This window comes from Manacus vitellinus, unplaced genomic scaffold, assembly GCF_001715985.3.
Source record: "Manacus vitellinus isolate BGI_N305 unplaced genomic scaffold, ASM171598v3 scaffold_6_pilon, whole genome shotgun sequence".
NCBI classification, from domain to species: domain Eukaryota; kingdom Metazoa; phylum Chordata; class Aves; order Passeriformes; family Pipridae; genus Manacus; species Manacus vitellinus.
This window is the reverse complement of record NW_021940750.1, coordinates 18,230,463-18,247,253: the sequence shown is the minus strand read 5'-3', so window position 1 is coordinate 18,247,253 and position 16,791 is coordinate 18,230,463. Positions and strand designations below refer to the sequence as shown.

Sequence of the window (16,791 nt, the reverse complement as noted above, 5' to 3'; positions counted from 1 at the left end):
CAGGATCGTTTGCTGCCACTTTTGGCAGATGAAACGGCGATCGGCAGGGACGGGAGACGCGCAGATAAATGGGCACGCCGTGTTTGATCTTTTCTCCCTCTTCCCAGCTGGAATCGTTTGAGTAACTCACATATCTAGCCCGATGGGATATTCCCTGGGTTAGTACAACACGAAATGATGTTAAAATAAAAGATCTCCCCTACTCCACGTCCCTACTCTTGCTTATGGACAGACTGTGCCAAGCTCCCGTCATCACCCTTCCTGAGAGAAAGGTGCACCTTCCATCTACCATGCCCAGGAGAGGGAAAAAAAAAAAAAAACCGACAAAAAAACAAACCAAAGAAACCAACCCAGAGGTCCCATTCCTCAATGCACACATCCGCCAGCCCTCCTCGCCGAAAGCGCAGCCGAGGTGTGAAAAATGCCCCGTTGAGGGTAGGAAACATGCCAATAACATGAGAGAGAACTAGAGGTAGCACTGCAAACAGCCCAGGGAAATAAAACAAATAACGACTTAAATTCCTTCCAGGTTTAAAGAAAGAGGGGAGAGGGGGGGAAATAAAGAGAGAGAAGCGGGAAGGGGGCTCTCGGCAGGCTCTGCGGATGTCCTGAGAGGATTCACTTTGTCTGCGGATAGAAGGGACGCTGGTGGCTTTGGTGGCGGATGGAGGGGGGTGGTTGTTGGTCATCCACATGCCACCCAAGATGTTATTCACTGCTAACAATTACCATTATCTGTCCCCACTTTTGGCTAATCAGACAGAATATGTAATGATGAAGCCTGTTTCCTGCTGTCTTTGGGAGGTAACGGGTTATTCTCTCATGGGGGTGGCAGAAGAGGGGGGTTACACCTACTCCCATTAGGGCTTTAGCACTTGACTAATTCAGGTACTTAGCATCCTATAGACAGGGACGGTTTGAAAGCAGGCAGTGTTTGCAGTGGGGAGGACTGTTTATATAAACAGGACACCTCTGTAAACGACACTAATATTTGGGGTTAGGTGGCGATGGAAAGGAAGGTCCTTTAGAGCCGGGAGATTCCGCAGTAACCAGGCGCGGACCTTTCCTAGCAGCTTTTAAGAAAGGGGGTTCGGTTTGGGGTGATATTTCTTGGGGGGTGTGCACAACCTACCATGGCCACATCCGGCAGGATCAGTTTTACAGTGAGGAGCATTTTGGATTTACCAGAGCAAGATGCTAATAGCATAAAGCAAGACTCTGAGCATCACCACTCAGCGGAGAACTACACCGGCTCGCCGTACCGAGGGTGGATAGAAACAGACAGAAATCATTATCCTTGTGAGTATGAAACGGACAGGAATTTGCCATCTCCGCATGGTTATTTGTTAATTGTTTTCCCGTTTCCTTTGGGGAAGATGCGAAGAAGTGAATTGCCAATGTAAGTAGCCTACAGGATCAGGGGGATCGAGGCTGGGAATATTATAGAACATTACTGACTTGCAACAATAAAACAGCAGAAACGTCCCGGCCACGAGCTTAAGAGAGAAAAGATATTTTTTCTGTGAGTCTGTGTATGCCCCCAGTTCTGACAGAAAGCAAAATTTCAGACTGTATTCACCAGTCTCTCTGTGTTTATCGTTTAAGTCCACTTCCTGGATTATTTTTTTCCCCCGTTTCACTGTTGCAAGAAATCCTGCCTTTTTTGTGCTGGAGGGGTTTCAGGTCAGCCCACGCTCCGCAGAGGAAAGCTGAGTGCACACTCCGTGCGTGGACTCCCAGCACGGCGGCGGAGTGCCCCGGGCGCCACCGCCTAGATCCACGCACTTTCCACCGTAGAGGGCAGGCTGCGGTTCGCAAACCCAGATGTGTAGCATATTGATCGCACCTCGCACACGTAAATTGTGCCGCAGATATACGGCGTTTATCGTCTACCTCTGTGTGCATCATCAAAAGGAAATCATCCTTTGAATGGGTGCGGGAACCCCATCGGGAAAAGTTAAATATTAAGGTAATCGCCCGGAGGGAGAAAAGTAGTTATAAAAGGACCGGGCAGCCCCATATTCTGCTTCAGCACGGAGGCAACACGACGGCTAGCAGTCCGCAAGCCCTTAGGCTGTGCGCGGCGGAGCGCTTATGCCCCTGCGGGGATTACTGGTAGGGACACAACGCTGTCTGTCCCGTGGGCTAGGTTTAATGTATTTGGAGGGGTTGGCTCACATCTCTTGTTGACTACTGGGATTAATCCGGCCCGGTAAACAACCAGAGCTCTCCCTGCTAGAGGCGTTTCGGCTCTCAGCGGCCCATCGCTACCTCAATGCCTGCCCCTCTCCCCGGGCCCGACTGCCCCCTCTCTCTAACCCTCTCGCTGTCCCCAGCTTCCGACGAGAGCGGTCCGGAGATGAGCTTGCCTGACTCCACCCAAAGGTCGCTTCCCGTCCGCGGCTCGGAGGCCGAGGAGAAGAAGAAGAAGCGGCGGGTGCTCTTCTCCAAGGCGCAGACGCTGGAGCTGGAGCGGCGGTTCCGGCAGCAACGGTACCTCTCGGCTCCGGAGCGGGAGCAACTGGCCCGGCTGCTCAGCCTCACCCCCACGCAGGTGAAGATCTGGTTCCAGAACCACCGCTACAAGATGAAGCGGGCGCGCAGCGAAGGTCCCGGCAGTCCCCCGCCGCGCCCGCCCGCCCTGCTGCGCCGGGTGGTGGTACCGGTGCTGGTGCGGGACGGGGAGCCCTGCCGCGGCTGCCCCGCCAGCCCACCGCCCCCACCCCACGGCCCAAGCTGGGCTGCGCCCTGGCGGGATGCAGCGCCCAGGCCGCCCTCGCCCTGCAGGGTTACGGAGCCTGCCCGCCCGCTGCCGCCTCGGCGTCTTCCCCGCGTACCAGCACTTAGCGCACCCGCCGTCGTCTCCTGGGGATGGTGACAGCGGCGCTTCGCCCTCTGGGACCGGACTCATCCACGGGCGCGGGGCGGCCCGCTCCAGACCCAGGCTCTAGCGCGGGGAAGCGCCGAGGCGCGCCGGGGCACCGCGGGGGCCGCGCTCGGGCGGGCCGGGCGGCGGAGCGCGGCTCCGGGGCAGTGGCCCGCGGGCCGGAACGAAGCTGGCCCAGGCCATGCTCCCCTTCTCCGGTCTCGCCCGAGGGCGCGGATGCCGCGTGAGGCGCGAATTTTGTAAAACCTCCGCTCCTCCTGCTCCTTTTCGAGAGATTCCTAGTTACAAAATAATGATCATCCTAGTGACATAGTCTGTTTTAAAATAGCTGACTCTTCCAGCGACTAATAAAACTGGTTTTGGCAATTAATTTTTTCTCTACAGAGAAGAGTAGTTTTGACGATTGGGACTGTTTCGTAGGATTACCTCCTGTGCTATGAAAGCTTAAATATTGTCTTGATTGCGCCAGCCGAATTTAACTTTCAAGTTCGTTTATTTTATCTACATGCGACGGTAAAGGGCGAATAAAGTTTGCTGTAAGCATCCCACTGTAAACTTGGTGATAATTCCTACGGGAAGCGTGAGCCCAGCGTCTCCCCGATTTAGCGGCTCTAAAAAAAGACATTGCCGCTTAAAACGCAAAGGCAGCATCCAGAATTGAGCCAATCTTTACGTTAGCCTGTAACCGTTCCAAATATCGACTGTAGCCAAGAGAATTATTCTTTGAAACTCTTTGATGAACTATCGATTTTATTACTTCGGGGTGAAAATAATAAGATAATTGTCCTGGCAACCACCAAGGGGAAAAACCCTAAAAAAAGTCCCACAAAGCCAAACCCAGGTCTCTCGGACGGGACCCTCTCAGAGGGAATATTTGGGGCGAAGACCCCGCGGGGTCTGATGCAGACAACCTGCCTGCAGAGGAAAGGCTGTCGAGGGAAAGAGACCCGCAGAAGATATTTGGGTGGATTTTTTTTATATTTATTTTTTATTTTATTTCCTGGAAGGAGGTGACTTCGGGCGAGATGTGCCCCTGGGATGCGCCGTGCTGTCTACACATGCCGGAGAGCCCGCGGGGAGCAAGACTGCGAGACGCCGCCGTCGCGCAGGGAGAGGCGGCCAAAAGCACACGCGGACATACGGGTTCCCATACGTGCTTTTGGCCGCCTCCCCTGTCGCGACGGTGGCAGCAATAGGACCCCTTTAGCGTCCCAGCCTAACCTTCCCCAGGGGGCCGCGCCCCCTCCAGGTGGGGCCCCTCTAGCCTCAGTGCGGGGGGATCAGACCCAGCTGCAGTGCAGGGCGGGCCGGGGAGAATCCAGGGACGCCGGTCCTCCCACCTGCGTCTCCTTCCGTGCTTGGACAGGGGGCCGTGTGCCAAGAGGGAGGCGCAGAGCGGCCCAACTCTCTGGGATGTGCGGGAAGGACCTGGAGAAACACAGCTTCTGCATCACCTGGGTTTGGTTTTATTGGTTGGTTGGTTGGAGGGTTTTGATTTTTGTTGTTATCTTTCCCTTTATTTTTCCTCCTGTTATCCGAAATCTTTTTTTTTCTTTCCGTCTCAGCTGCTGGCCACCTTGTCTCCCATATGGATGGGGTTATCTTAGAAGAATCTCCCAGAGAATCGCTCCTTAAACCTCCTTTTGTCTTGGGGGTTGAAAAGGGCATTGTTGTGCATGAAAAGGACCTAGACAAAATCCGCACTGTTTCAATTCAAGACTGTTTAATCAGTCCCTAGCGACAATTTTATGGGTTTTAGGCGGTACAATAGCATCTTTTAAAACCTTGTGGCCTTCATGAAAACAAAGGACTTGAATTTTATGGGTTTACAACTCCAATTAGAACAGTGCCAATGTGTATGGGAGATTATCAAATTTGTATCATAAAACCCCTTTATAATAAATAATTACTGGAAACTGGGGAGGGGCGGGGGGGGGGGAGAGAAGGGACCCGGACTTCAAGCAATGAACTTTGTTGCATGTAGTTTTAAAAATACAGATTCTGCCCTCCATTTTAACTCTTTGCGATCCAGTATGCAGCTGGATGATCTATGAAAATAGCGTGATATCGTTATTAAAAGAGGGGGAAAAAAAGACAACAAGAGAAGTCCGCTCCTCCTCAGCACAAATCTACCCTCGGTCAGCTTGCCGAGTGTTTGCAGCATCCGTTCGGAAGGGTATCTCCCTGCCTCTTTGCTTGTCTGGGCTGCTTTCCTGTCCGGGAACCCACACGTGGCCATAGGAAAGCTCTGTAAAATAGGAGGGCTTCACTGAATTACTGCTTTTATCAGTTACTGTTCGTCCTGACAATGACAGAGGATGTCCCTTCCCAGTCCCAGGCTGCAACGATTTCCTCTCGTCACCAGCTGCAATGTCGTCTGATGCGGGTTTCTTCACGGAAAATGTGCAGTTTTCACGGAAAAGTGAGCATTGCATCTTACCAAGCCCGGGAAAGGGAAAGGTGCGATTCCCGGGCACTGGCAAAGACTAAAGCGGTGCCCTTGCAGGCTGAGCAGAAGTCACTGCAGCAGCGGTGCAGAGAAGACGGTAGTCAGGTTCAAGCATGGAGAAAAGCAGCCCCCTTAATTTGATGCATCCAAGTAGAATGAAGAATGTATTAAATAATGAGACAATTAAATAGACTATGGAGATTTACAGTAAAGAGGAAGTCTTGTGAAGAAGATAGGGTGGGACTCAAAATATTATTTATTCCTGACAGAAACAAAGTAATCTGTCCAAATTTTTAGTGCATTTAGCAAGGAAAATAGTTCACCTTACCAACGGTTAAGGTGCATCTAGGAGATACTTCCTAAAGGTGTCATTAAAAAGATTTAGGGCAAAAGAAACTTAGTGTCTTTCAGTGTATTTTCTGTTACTTTGGCTTGTTTTTTAATAAGGCACGAATTTTCTGTTACTTTGGCTTGTTTTTTAATAAGGCACCTCAGCTGATGGTTTGGATTATTTTGTCTCCCCCTCAAAGAGGTGAATGTACAGTCCCTACCTTTTTCCACTGTGTCTCACCGTTACTTTTACCCTGAAAACAGGCCTATGATTTCAGTGAAACTAATGAATAAACATCCCATGATCAAAATCTAAATGCCATCTTCAGCTAATGAAAATTATTGCTAAGATCTTCAAACATCTTCCCGTGTGCTTTATTCTTAGTTGGTAAATAAACTATTGACTTTACAAAGGCCCAACCCTGTTTCAGTTGTAGCCCTTGGGCGCGTGTTTGTTAACTCAGAACTAAAGCATTAAAACAAATAACTAGATCACCTCCAAAAAATGGATAATAGTTCTGAAAGAGCATATGATCAAGCTTCTTTGTAATACTTTATGAATGAACTGTCTCCCAGCCAAAACACTCCCATCATTAGCCTTTGGATATACACACCATTCATTTTAAAAATTACAACAGACAAAAAACATCACCTCCCAAGCAGAACTCTGCCATGAACCGAATTATCCTGTCGCTGACTTAGGAAAGGCTCTTGGCAGCCTTGCAGTATGCCTATCTTGGCTAATGACCCATCTAGACTGTGTTTTTAACTAAGTGCAAGTCAGGTCTATGGAAACTCTTTGGACTTTTCAGCCCCTCCTGCCTCCTAGCTTTTGAAAGGAGTAAACCTTCCACCCTTGGTTAGAGCCCAGCTGATGCTGAAGGGGAACAGTGAGGTCACTTTGCTTTCAGAAACAGGTGGTGCCCAGCACTATATGTGGAGAAGCATAGACCTGGCTCTCCCTGTACTCAGTGACCTTCACAAGTCACAGTTCATTGTTGAAGATAGTGTCTTACTGGACCTGAATGCCTGATAACTGCTGCTTCTTGAGAAGATGGAAACAGCTAGGATACAAGGAATAGCAGTTTCTGAGCCTTAGTAATGGTACTCAACCTTTTATTCAGAAGCCTAAATAGCGCATTTTCCTTTTCCTCAGCTGGTGCTTCCAACCCCTGACCGCTGGACCAGTTCCATACATACTGGCCATCAGGTAGTGAGCTCTTTCCAGAATTCCTGCCATATCCAAAGAACTGCAAAACAAAGACTCCACCTACTTGACATAAAATAAAAAAAATAGGCAAAAAGTCAAGTGCCACCAGCATCAGCAATGGCAGGACCCCAGGTACCTCATGCAACTTTCAGGAGGCTTCTGATGCACTGTGCTGGTTTTGGCTGGGATAGAGTTAAGTTCCTCACAGTAGGTAGTATGGGACTGTGTTTCGGATTTGTGCCAAAAATGGTGTTGACAATATAGATTTTTTTTGTTGCTGTTATTGTTGAGCAGTTCTTGTACTACATCAAGGCATTTTGTGCTTTTCATACTGCCCCACCAGCAAGAAGGCTGAGGGTGCGCAAGCATCTGGGAGGAGGCACAGCTGGGACAGGTGACCCCAACTGACCAAATAGAATGTCATATGGCATCATGCTCAGTATATGAAGTTATGGGGAGAACAAGGAAGAGGAGATGTTTGGAGTTCTGGAGTTTGTCTTCCCAAGTAACTGTTACATGTGATGGATGGAGCCCTGCCGAACACCCACCTGCCCATGGAAGGTAGTGAATTAATTCCTTGGTTTGCTTTGTTTGCATGTATGGTTTTTGGTTTCCCAATTAAACTGTCTTTATCTCAACCCATGAGTTTTCTCACTTTTGTTTTTACAATTCGTCTCCCCCATCCCACTGGTGGAGGAGTGAGCAAGTGGCTTCATGGTCCTTAGCTGCTGGCTGGAGCTAAACCATGGCACTCATTTTAGTTAAAAGGGAACTTCCTGTGGGAAAGGAGTCAGTGGATGCACAGTTACCCATATCAGAGAAGTTGCTTTATGCTCCTCAAGCATAGAGCTCTGCTTAAGAAACGCTCAGGAGCAGAGTAGCTCAGATCAGCTGTAACATTATTATTGTAATTTTAAAAATTATACCACTACAAGATATAACAGGTGTAAGAGATCTTTGCCCACCACTAAGTATGGATTACTGAGCTATGAGATCAGGTTACTTTTCATCATATTCAGGCTTACAATTGCATTCTAAATGGTGAAGGAAATCAGCTCTCTAGACCAAGAAAGGATGTTGGCAGCTGTGCCAGTTTTCATCCTGTTTTCTCCAGTCCTCTTCCATTTAAAAGAGATCATGAAGTATTTGGAAAAAGCAAAAATCTCTCTAGAACACAGCTATATCTTTCTTAATATTCAGGACCAATATGGAGAACAAGTCCATTTCAGACATTCACAGGTCTTAGACTGCCTTCCTGAACAAAAGGAGAACAAATTATTGACTTCTTCACAGGTCTTTGATCCATCTAATTCTTAAGTTGAAGAGTTAGATATCCTCTTCAGAATCTGACAGAATTTGGTTCTGAATGAGGAATACTTAAAAAGAGAAAAGAAACAGACAAAAACAGGAAAAAAAAAAGATGTAGACAAACCAATAGCAACAAGGAAAAGAATAAATCTCTTCACCAGTTCTGGTGCACAGAGGGTGTATTTCCCTGGGACTCTCCATGCTGCTTTTGAGCAGTCAGCCAAATTCCTCAGGGGCATCTGCTGTGCAGGACAGTCCTGTTCACTAGTTCATAGTGAGGACAAAAATGATTTCTTCACATTCCCAACAGTCACAGTATTTTGCTTAGCAATGCTTGTTGGCAGGAACATCTGACTTTGTATACTGGGAATGTAGTTTTCCTTTTACCTCCTTATTTTCCTAATTGGATGGATGGGGGGATTTGGTACTAAGTTAATGACTTTATGTTACTCAACACTAATCATGATTTTACTAAATCATAAATGTAGCCACTTAAAAATATATATAAAATATCGTTCTGAAGAGAAAAAATCCTTCTGCTGTCTTTGTGCATTCACATAGAGCTCCTAATTTGACATCTCTGCTCTCTGCAAAATTCAGTATCATCCATGATGATTGCTTTGCCATAAGGTTTCAGAAAAAGTGCCTCTTCTCTGCTAGCTGGGCACTAGCTGGGAGCATCATGTTATCAGACATCCTTCTGTGCTATTTGTACACAAAGTTAAAAGGTGAACATGACTGTTTTTACTAAGCTTTTCACTTTACTTCCCCTACAGTGGCCTCAGGATGCTATTGTTGGTATCTTCAATGACAAAGTTCTGTCTTCACCATCATAATTATTTCCTCTGTGCCTGGTTTACCTGCTTTCTATGGCTGGCTGAGATTTTGTTAATATTCTTCCCTTCCTCATGTTTTCTTTTTAAACCAGTAATTCATTCTATTTTCTTCACTCATGTTTATTACAATGATCTTGAGGAACTAATTTTACCACTGAGTAACCTTCAGACCAAGTTATCGAAGCAATTTTCATGGTACCAGTGTATATATTTGAGAGTACTTCAACATTTTTCTATTTATATTTGGCTACTGAAAACAAACTTTATCTATGATTCAAGGAAACCTAGAGTTTACTATTGTTTTTGGCTTTGAGTGCTGTAGTTTTAAATGTTCCTTTGGCAACAAAGAGTTGAATTTTGAGTGCACTGAAATTTCAAGCCACTACAGGAATACTGTTCTGTGTTTACATTTTAAGAAAGGTGTTGAAGCACTCAAGAGCTGTTGTGCAAGAACTGCAGGAGGGGTGAAGGCTTGGCAGTCATCCTATGGAGTGAAGGTTACGGTAGATGTCCTGTCTGTTCTAGCTTACCAAAGAGACTGGTGAAGTAACATAAATTAGAGCACTCACAGAGCAAACATATTCTTGGGCATAAAAGGCCCTTCTGTTCAGCTGGCAAAGTTTAATGAGGTCCAATAGTTAGATAAAGCCTAGTTTGAAATCTGTCCTGACTCCTAACCAGTGAGAATAATAAGTCCCTTGTACCACAACTTGGTGACAAAAAACTCTAAAAAAATTTAATGTACTTGAACAAAAATGTTCACATTTAATCATAGAACTTGGCCTTGCATTGAGAATTAATTCCGGGGATCCTTATGACTCATAACATATTAGAGATGACAGTGTTTGTTTGAATAAGCGCTTTTAACCTTAAAACCTGAACATTTAAATTTGCTACATGGTGGACTTCAGGTACCAGAATAACCTCTGTCATCAACCCATGTAAATTATCCTCACCATTGGGCTACTTTACTTTCAGATAATCATGAAATAACCTAATCAATCAGTATCAAAAAGATGGGTTTGCACCAGTTGTAGCTAGAAAGCCCTTCAGTGCTATAGTTAAGTGTGCCAGCTACCAAGTAAGTGGCTTGCCTAGAAGAGTTGCTGAATTTGGGGTAGAGGCAGCAGAGGGGGTAGTGGTGAGGCCGAGCAATTGTACAGGTTCTTCTTTGTTGTATTACGTAGCCCTACAGCCCACACTATTAAGGGCAGGTGCTGTTTCTCCTGGGGTTCTTGAAGAATCTGCATCTAGCAGCACCCAGCTATCAGCTTACAGACATCCTAAGGCAGCAATGCTACCAAAAGGCCAGATCTCCACCCTTCTCCCCAGCATATATTCCCCTGTGCTATAGCAGCATGAAAATCACCCAGGCTGTTCTTAGGTCTTCTTTTGGTCACTGTCCTTCCTCCCTCTTGCACTGACTTTACAGAAAATGAGGGCTGCTAAGGACATCTTCAGACTAGGTTCCCAAGGGCACCTTGTAACAGCTGGGAAAAGAGCTGAAAAATCAGGAGACTGAGGAAATGTGTATGTAACTCCCTTGCCTTTTTTTTTCTCTTCTCTTGCTCTCGCTCTCCACCATCAGGCTGTGCCTACTACAGAATCAGGCCAGTAGCTGCTCCTAACAACCTCACTTTGCATTTTTCACTATTGTCACTGTACCAGCCAATCATGTAAAAAATTATATATTGACTTGGCAGGTGCTTCTGTTTTGAACATGATTAAATAACTTTTATTGTCATCTTCAAAGCATTTTTATGGTCATTTACTGAGTGAAAGGGGCTCTGATTTTGTGAGCATCTGCCAGAATATGTTTGATCCTGTCATCATTTCTTCAGAAAATCACATGCCTGTAGCTAGAGCGCAAGATATGGTAAGTGCATGAATTGTCCATTGCACTCTGCTCTTACAACACAGCCTTCATTGTCAATGATAACAACAGCAGGGGAGAGATCTTGGGAGTTAAGCTACCTGCTGTTTTCTCCTTGATGTTTGAGCTCTTGGATGCTGCATGAATCTCAGAGATGCAATGAGTCACTTCTTTGTTGATGCCCTGTTTTATTGGTTGTTTAAACATGGTATGCTGTTTGTAATTAGAGCTGACTAGAAAGGAAGATTTCCATTTCACAGGAGGTGCTGGGTGTTTTGTTGTGCATCAGCATGGCAGAATTAGAGCACTGATGGAGACCTGTGCCACGTTTTGCTGCTGCTCATGGAGCTGCTCTGCAGACCTCCATTGGACACACAGTTTTAAGATCCTCTTATGCCCCCACATATTGAACAGAATTCATATATACCCCTCAAACATCCCGATTCTACTGAATCAGCACTTTCCTGCGGAAAACCAGTCAGAGCACTCTCTGTCAGCATTATCTATCTATGCAACAGCCTTCATTGACCTTCATCTGGGCTTGCAGTTCCTGTGCACATCAAAATAGAAGTACTTCTTGCTAGCTGAGTTAGGCTAGTAATATTGTGTGCATGAAGCAAAGAGAGTTACAAGTAGCACATCTTTGTTTAAATTTAGCAGTAACCAGCTGGCCACATTCTGTAGGAAGCAGGAAGGGAGGAATCACAGGGAGGGAGGGATCTGATGGAAAATCAAGCAGAGGCTATAAAAATATTTTTCTAAAATGGCAGCATAATGAAAAAGGGATGCCAAGCAAAGAGTTTACTGATCATCTGTGTATCACACTTGTAACATACTTCAGCTAGCTCAGCCTCAGTTTAGGGGGGGCATGCAGGTGTTGGGAAGGATAACTTCCCACACATGGTATTTTCTGCAGGATTCTTATCCACAGACAAAACTTATTTGTACTGCATTACCACCCTGTGAGATGGGCTAATTAAGTGCAAGGTGAAAAAGGCAGAAAGTTGAAGAATATGAGAGTGTCAGCATTCCCGAGAACAACCAAAATGAGACTGAAGGCAGAGGTTTGATTCTCTGGTAAAACCTATGGACTAAATGGATGTGTCTTCCCCTCATTTTCCTACGCCTATGTCCCCCCAGGATGGCTGTTCCTTAACCATTGCTCTGTCGTCTGTATTTCTTTCAATGCTGGCAGTGCCACAACCATCCTTTGACAGCCATTACTTTTCCTCTCACAAAATTATTAATAGAAAAATGAAGCTCATACAACATAAGTTCTTATGGAACAATTTGAAAGACAGAAGCGGCAGTTAATAACCTTTGATATTGCAACAAAACAGCTTCTCACATTATGAAGGCAAAACCATTTGCTTTCAGGACTTCTTTTGGTTTAGAATGTCAAAGGAAGGAGACTGTAGGAGATATCTCACACTCACATGAATATCTCTGACTATATTATTGTGTTTATGCTTATGAGCCTATGCTACCTGCTCAAGACCATGCTACACAAGTATTAAAAATCAGTGAGTCAGATCTCAAAAATCATGAGGCCAATGTAAAGAATCATGAGATTTAAAGAGAAAAGGACAATTTTTGTGTCCCAGTTTCTTTTTGAAGAACAATTTTGTTATATTTTAAATGTTGTTTGGTCTATTTTGCCTTTTCAGAAGAGATCTTAAAGCTCAGTGAGGACTAAAATAGCACATGATTACAAATGTTCTCATTTCATCGTTTGACCTCAAGGACTGGGCTACTGAAACAATTACAGTGGCAGACCTGCAAAAATCATGAGGATTGTTGAGGTCTATATTTTCAAAGACCTGCTGTAAGATAATTTGTCCCTCATGTGGTTAGCTGTGGTGGAAATGTCCCTTCAGCTTTAGCACTACATTTAAAAGCATCATGAGCCAGCTCTTCAGATGGTGCTCACCACCATAGCTCTAGGAAAATCTCTATCATCCAGCTGAGGGTTTGATCACTTGGCATTGATATACACATATCTTATATTCTTTCACTTTCATGCTTACACAGCTCTAGTTCATAGTCTTTGACTAATGTGCTACCTTTATTTCTCATAACAAGCCCCTTGACAGTGTATGAATTCTAAGTTAGCAACAGAGCTTTTGAAACAGTGACTCCCTATCCACATATTTCCCTTCAAAACCCAGTTTAAGGGTGTTGACCCTCTGGGTCAGTTGGAACAGCCTCCATGAAGTTGTAGACAACCATGCCACAAATATGGAAAGATTCACAGGAATTCCTGTGTTGCACCTTTCACAGGCCAAAGCCACATGGCAGACCCTGTAACACCTGATTCCCTAGGACACTTGTACATTATTACAAGTGCTAGAGTTCTTACATTAACAGTTAATGATCTACTGTAAAAAAACAAGGAAATCAAGGCAAGAGAAAAAGCAAATGAAAGAGAGAAAGAAGAGAACATGCACGCAGGAAGAGATAAAGCAAGAGTGCATTGTCATGGAGTATCCATATACAGCCCTTGAGAGATCTGGAGTCTCAGATGTGACCACTGCAAGGACAGATGATGTGCAGGTGAAATGGCTGAAGTAGAACAAGAAATGCAGTCATTGACTGTGTGATTTTTATGTGTTCTGTCACTGTGAGACAGTGTCACGGTATTAGCATTCTTCAAACACATCCCCTTGACCTCCTTCTCTGCTGCACTGCTGAGAAGGACAGTCTGGACAGCACATCCACAGCTGACTCACCAGGGCTGTTTGGAAAGCCAGTCTTCATCTCATGAAAGATGAAGGCGATGGAGAGATTCACCCTGGCCTCCCAGCATATGGTGCCTCCTATGCTTGCTAGTTCACAGAACTATTCTAAACAGGTTTCTTCTTACTTTTGTGGTCACCCTTTTGGTTGCCTTTACTATTTGGTCTGACTTTGTGAAGCCAGAGCAGCATATGTAGGTCAGGTCATGCAGAGGAAGAGTCGAACTTATTATATTTGCTGGAACTTCTTTCTTAACTGCTAAATATTGTACAGAGTAAAAGCACTAGGTTTTTTCTATCTTGCTAATCAGGAAAGAGGTAGATCTTAGCAAAGAGACAATTATGAAAATCAGGAAGCAATTTAATTGTCTGAAAACAGCTTAATTAGGAAGAATATAATTTTCTTAAATGATAGTAATAATTTTCCTGGGGATTAAAGAATAGCAGATCTTAACTTCAAAAAAAAGAAAAATCTTTTGCTATCAGAAACAAAAGTAATTGAAAGAATAATGAAAATAAATAAGTCCATCTTACCTCAGGTCCTCTTAAGCCTTATTCGCATTGGAATAATTTCTTTTTGTTTGTTTGTTTACTATTTAAATATGGAACTAGTATTTATCTATAGCATAACAGCTTCTAAGCCTGTCAGCAGGAGAAGGGCTCCACATTGCGGTAGGAGCTGTCTAAATATACCGAATATACTGTCAGGACCTCCCTCACGGGCCAAAAAAGAGGAAAAAATCCTACAGTAAACAAGTAATGCATTGCAGATGAAGTGTTGCTGGACACTTCATATTCCAGAAAACTAGCACTTGACACAGTTAGGGGTGTACTTGGAAGCCTAAGCATACAGTCTAAAAGTTTCTGCATTGACTTGCATTTTAGGGTGATAGTTAAGGGCTGTCTCATTCAGGGAAACAGTCACTTTAATTTAAAGCTCATGGTCTTCCTCAAGCTTATCCAGATGTTGTTTCCTAGGGGAAATAAATAACAAGTGTTACATATGCAAATATATTGAAGTGTCTTTTTATTTGCAAAGTCCACCCTTCAAAAACCAGGACATTCCACAATTTAGGTAGCCCCTTGGGCTTATTTATTCTGGCATAGTCTTTAATTAATTGATCCCACTGAATTTCTCCTATGAGATCTCTGCCTCTTTTAGTGCATAGCATGGCTGGAATTCCTTAAGAAGGCAATTGTGCAGTGTTTTGTATTTTTCCTGCTCTTCATGTTATTTTTCCTAAGTTAAAACACACACACATGAAAGAGGATCTTTTCTATGCCCTGTCAATAGCATGGTGAGACACAGGAACAGGTTGCCCAGAGAAATTGTGGATACCCCAGCTCTGGAAGTGTTCAGGGTCAGGTTGGATAGGGCTCTGAGCAACCTAGTCTATTGGAAGATGTCCCTGCCCATGGCAGGGCTGTTGGAACCAGATGATCTTTAAGGTCCTTTCCAGTTGAAACCATTCTGTGGTTCAGTGTTTCTAGGGCAAGATGACTGAGCTAATCTATCAGTTTGTTGCTGCTAGAAGGGCCATTCTATTCCCTTTCCATCCCTGGCACCCAAGGTACAGGGAAGAATGTGAGTGGAAAAGGCAACCATGAAATGCAACCCATGTTCCTTTGAAAGCTGGGCCTTTAAAAAATGCATTTCCACACTGCCACAGGCAAGTGGTACATCAAGGACTTAAAAATACTGGTCTTACAGAAGGAATAGGGAAAAGATACCTGGGAAGCTGAGTCTTAAAGAGATCTAGTAAATGAGTTCAATGGAAACTGCTGTACAAATATGAGATAAAAAAAGCTAGTGTAATCCTTGGATTTTGAAGAATGAGTTGGAGACCCAGAGAAAGGAAGTGATCAGCATTAGATTACTATGTCCACTGACTGTATCCATATTTTCAAAACACATTTCAGGAGAACATGCAAACAAACTAATCCAAGAAAGATCAAAATAAAAGGATAAAAGACTTTAAAAATTATTTCTACTGGGCTTAACCAAAACAAGACTGAAACATCATTTCATTATAGCATAAAAATTTCTTCCCAGAGACACATAGGATTATTATGCTGATTATTATGTGAAGAGATGTATGGGGTTTTATTCCTGAACCCTCTGCAGTAATAGGTCTGATCCATAGGATCAGCTGTGCTCTAGTGTTCCTAGAGGCAAACCCCTCTTCAGTACAGGCAGAAAGGTATAACAAAAATAGAGGCTGAAAGCCAGACAAACCCAATCTTGGAGCAGAACATGCTATTTGGAAGTGTGTGAGTAATGAGCAAAGGTAAGGACTCTTCTAATGAAGACTGGAGACCACTCAAGACTCAAGGCAGAGTGACATGAAATAACTGGTGATATATAGGAGGCTGGGCAAGATGATTAATTGCTTTCTGATTTTATTCTTATCAGTGTAAATCAGTGCACAAGCAATACTTAATGGTAGGTCTAGGGGGCAAACCATGGCTTTGAGTCCAGTTTTGCAGACTGGATCCTCAGAGCAGGCAAGAAGGAGGCTTAAGGAGAACTGCAGAAAAGAAGATCTACCCCCACTTTCCAAGGCAAATTCTAACTCAAGCGTTGCATCTTAAATCTTAACCTTCCCACTCAACCATTGTGATTGGAGAAGCTGTTGTTTTGGTTTGTATTTCTTTTTGTAAATCATAGAATCATAGAATAGAATCATAGAATCAGCTGGGTTGGAAGGGACCTCCGAGATCATCAAGTCCAACCCTTGATCCACTACCTCTGCGGTTGCTAAACCATGGCACTGAGTGCCACATCCAGTTCCTTCTTAAAAATCTCCAGGGACGGAGAATCCACCACTTCTCTGGACAGCCCACTCCAAAGCCTGATTACTCTCTCTGTAAAGAAATTCTTTCTAATATCTAACCTAAACCTCCCCTGGCACAACTTGAGACCATGCCCTCTTGTCTTGCTAATAGTTGCCTGGGAGAAGAGACCAACCCCAGCTGGCTACAACCTCCTTTCAGGTAGTTGTAGAGTGATGAGGTCTCTCCTGAGCCCCCTCTTCTCCAGGCTGAACAGCCCCAGCTCCCTCAGCCTCTCCTCGTAAGACTTGTGCTTGAGTCCTTTCACCAGCCTTGTTGCTCTTCTCTGGACCTGCTCCAGCACCTCAATATCTTTCCTGAACTGAGGGGC

General features: G+C 44.7%; 1 protein-coding gene across 1 annotated transcript; it reads left to right on the top strand.

Moving 5' to 3' along the window:
* The first annotated feature begins 1,133 nt into the window (after positions 1 to 1,133).
* Positions 1,134 to 2,878, top strand: NKX2-8 (NK2 homeobox 8). The gene is given in 5 exon segments (XM_018082125.2): positions 1,134 to 1,299; positions 2,337 to 2,717; positions 2,720 to 2,814; positions 2,817 to 2,853; positions 2,856 to 2,878. Coding segments are annotated over 5 exon segments (702 nt in total).
* Positions 2,879 to 16,791: the final 13,913 nt, after the last annotated feature.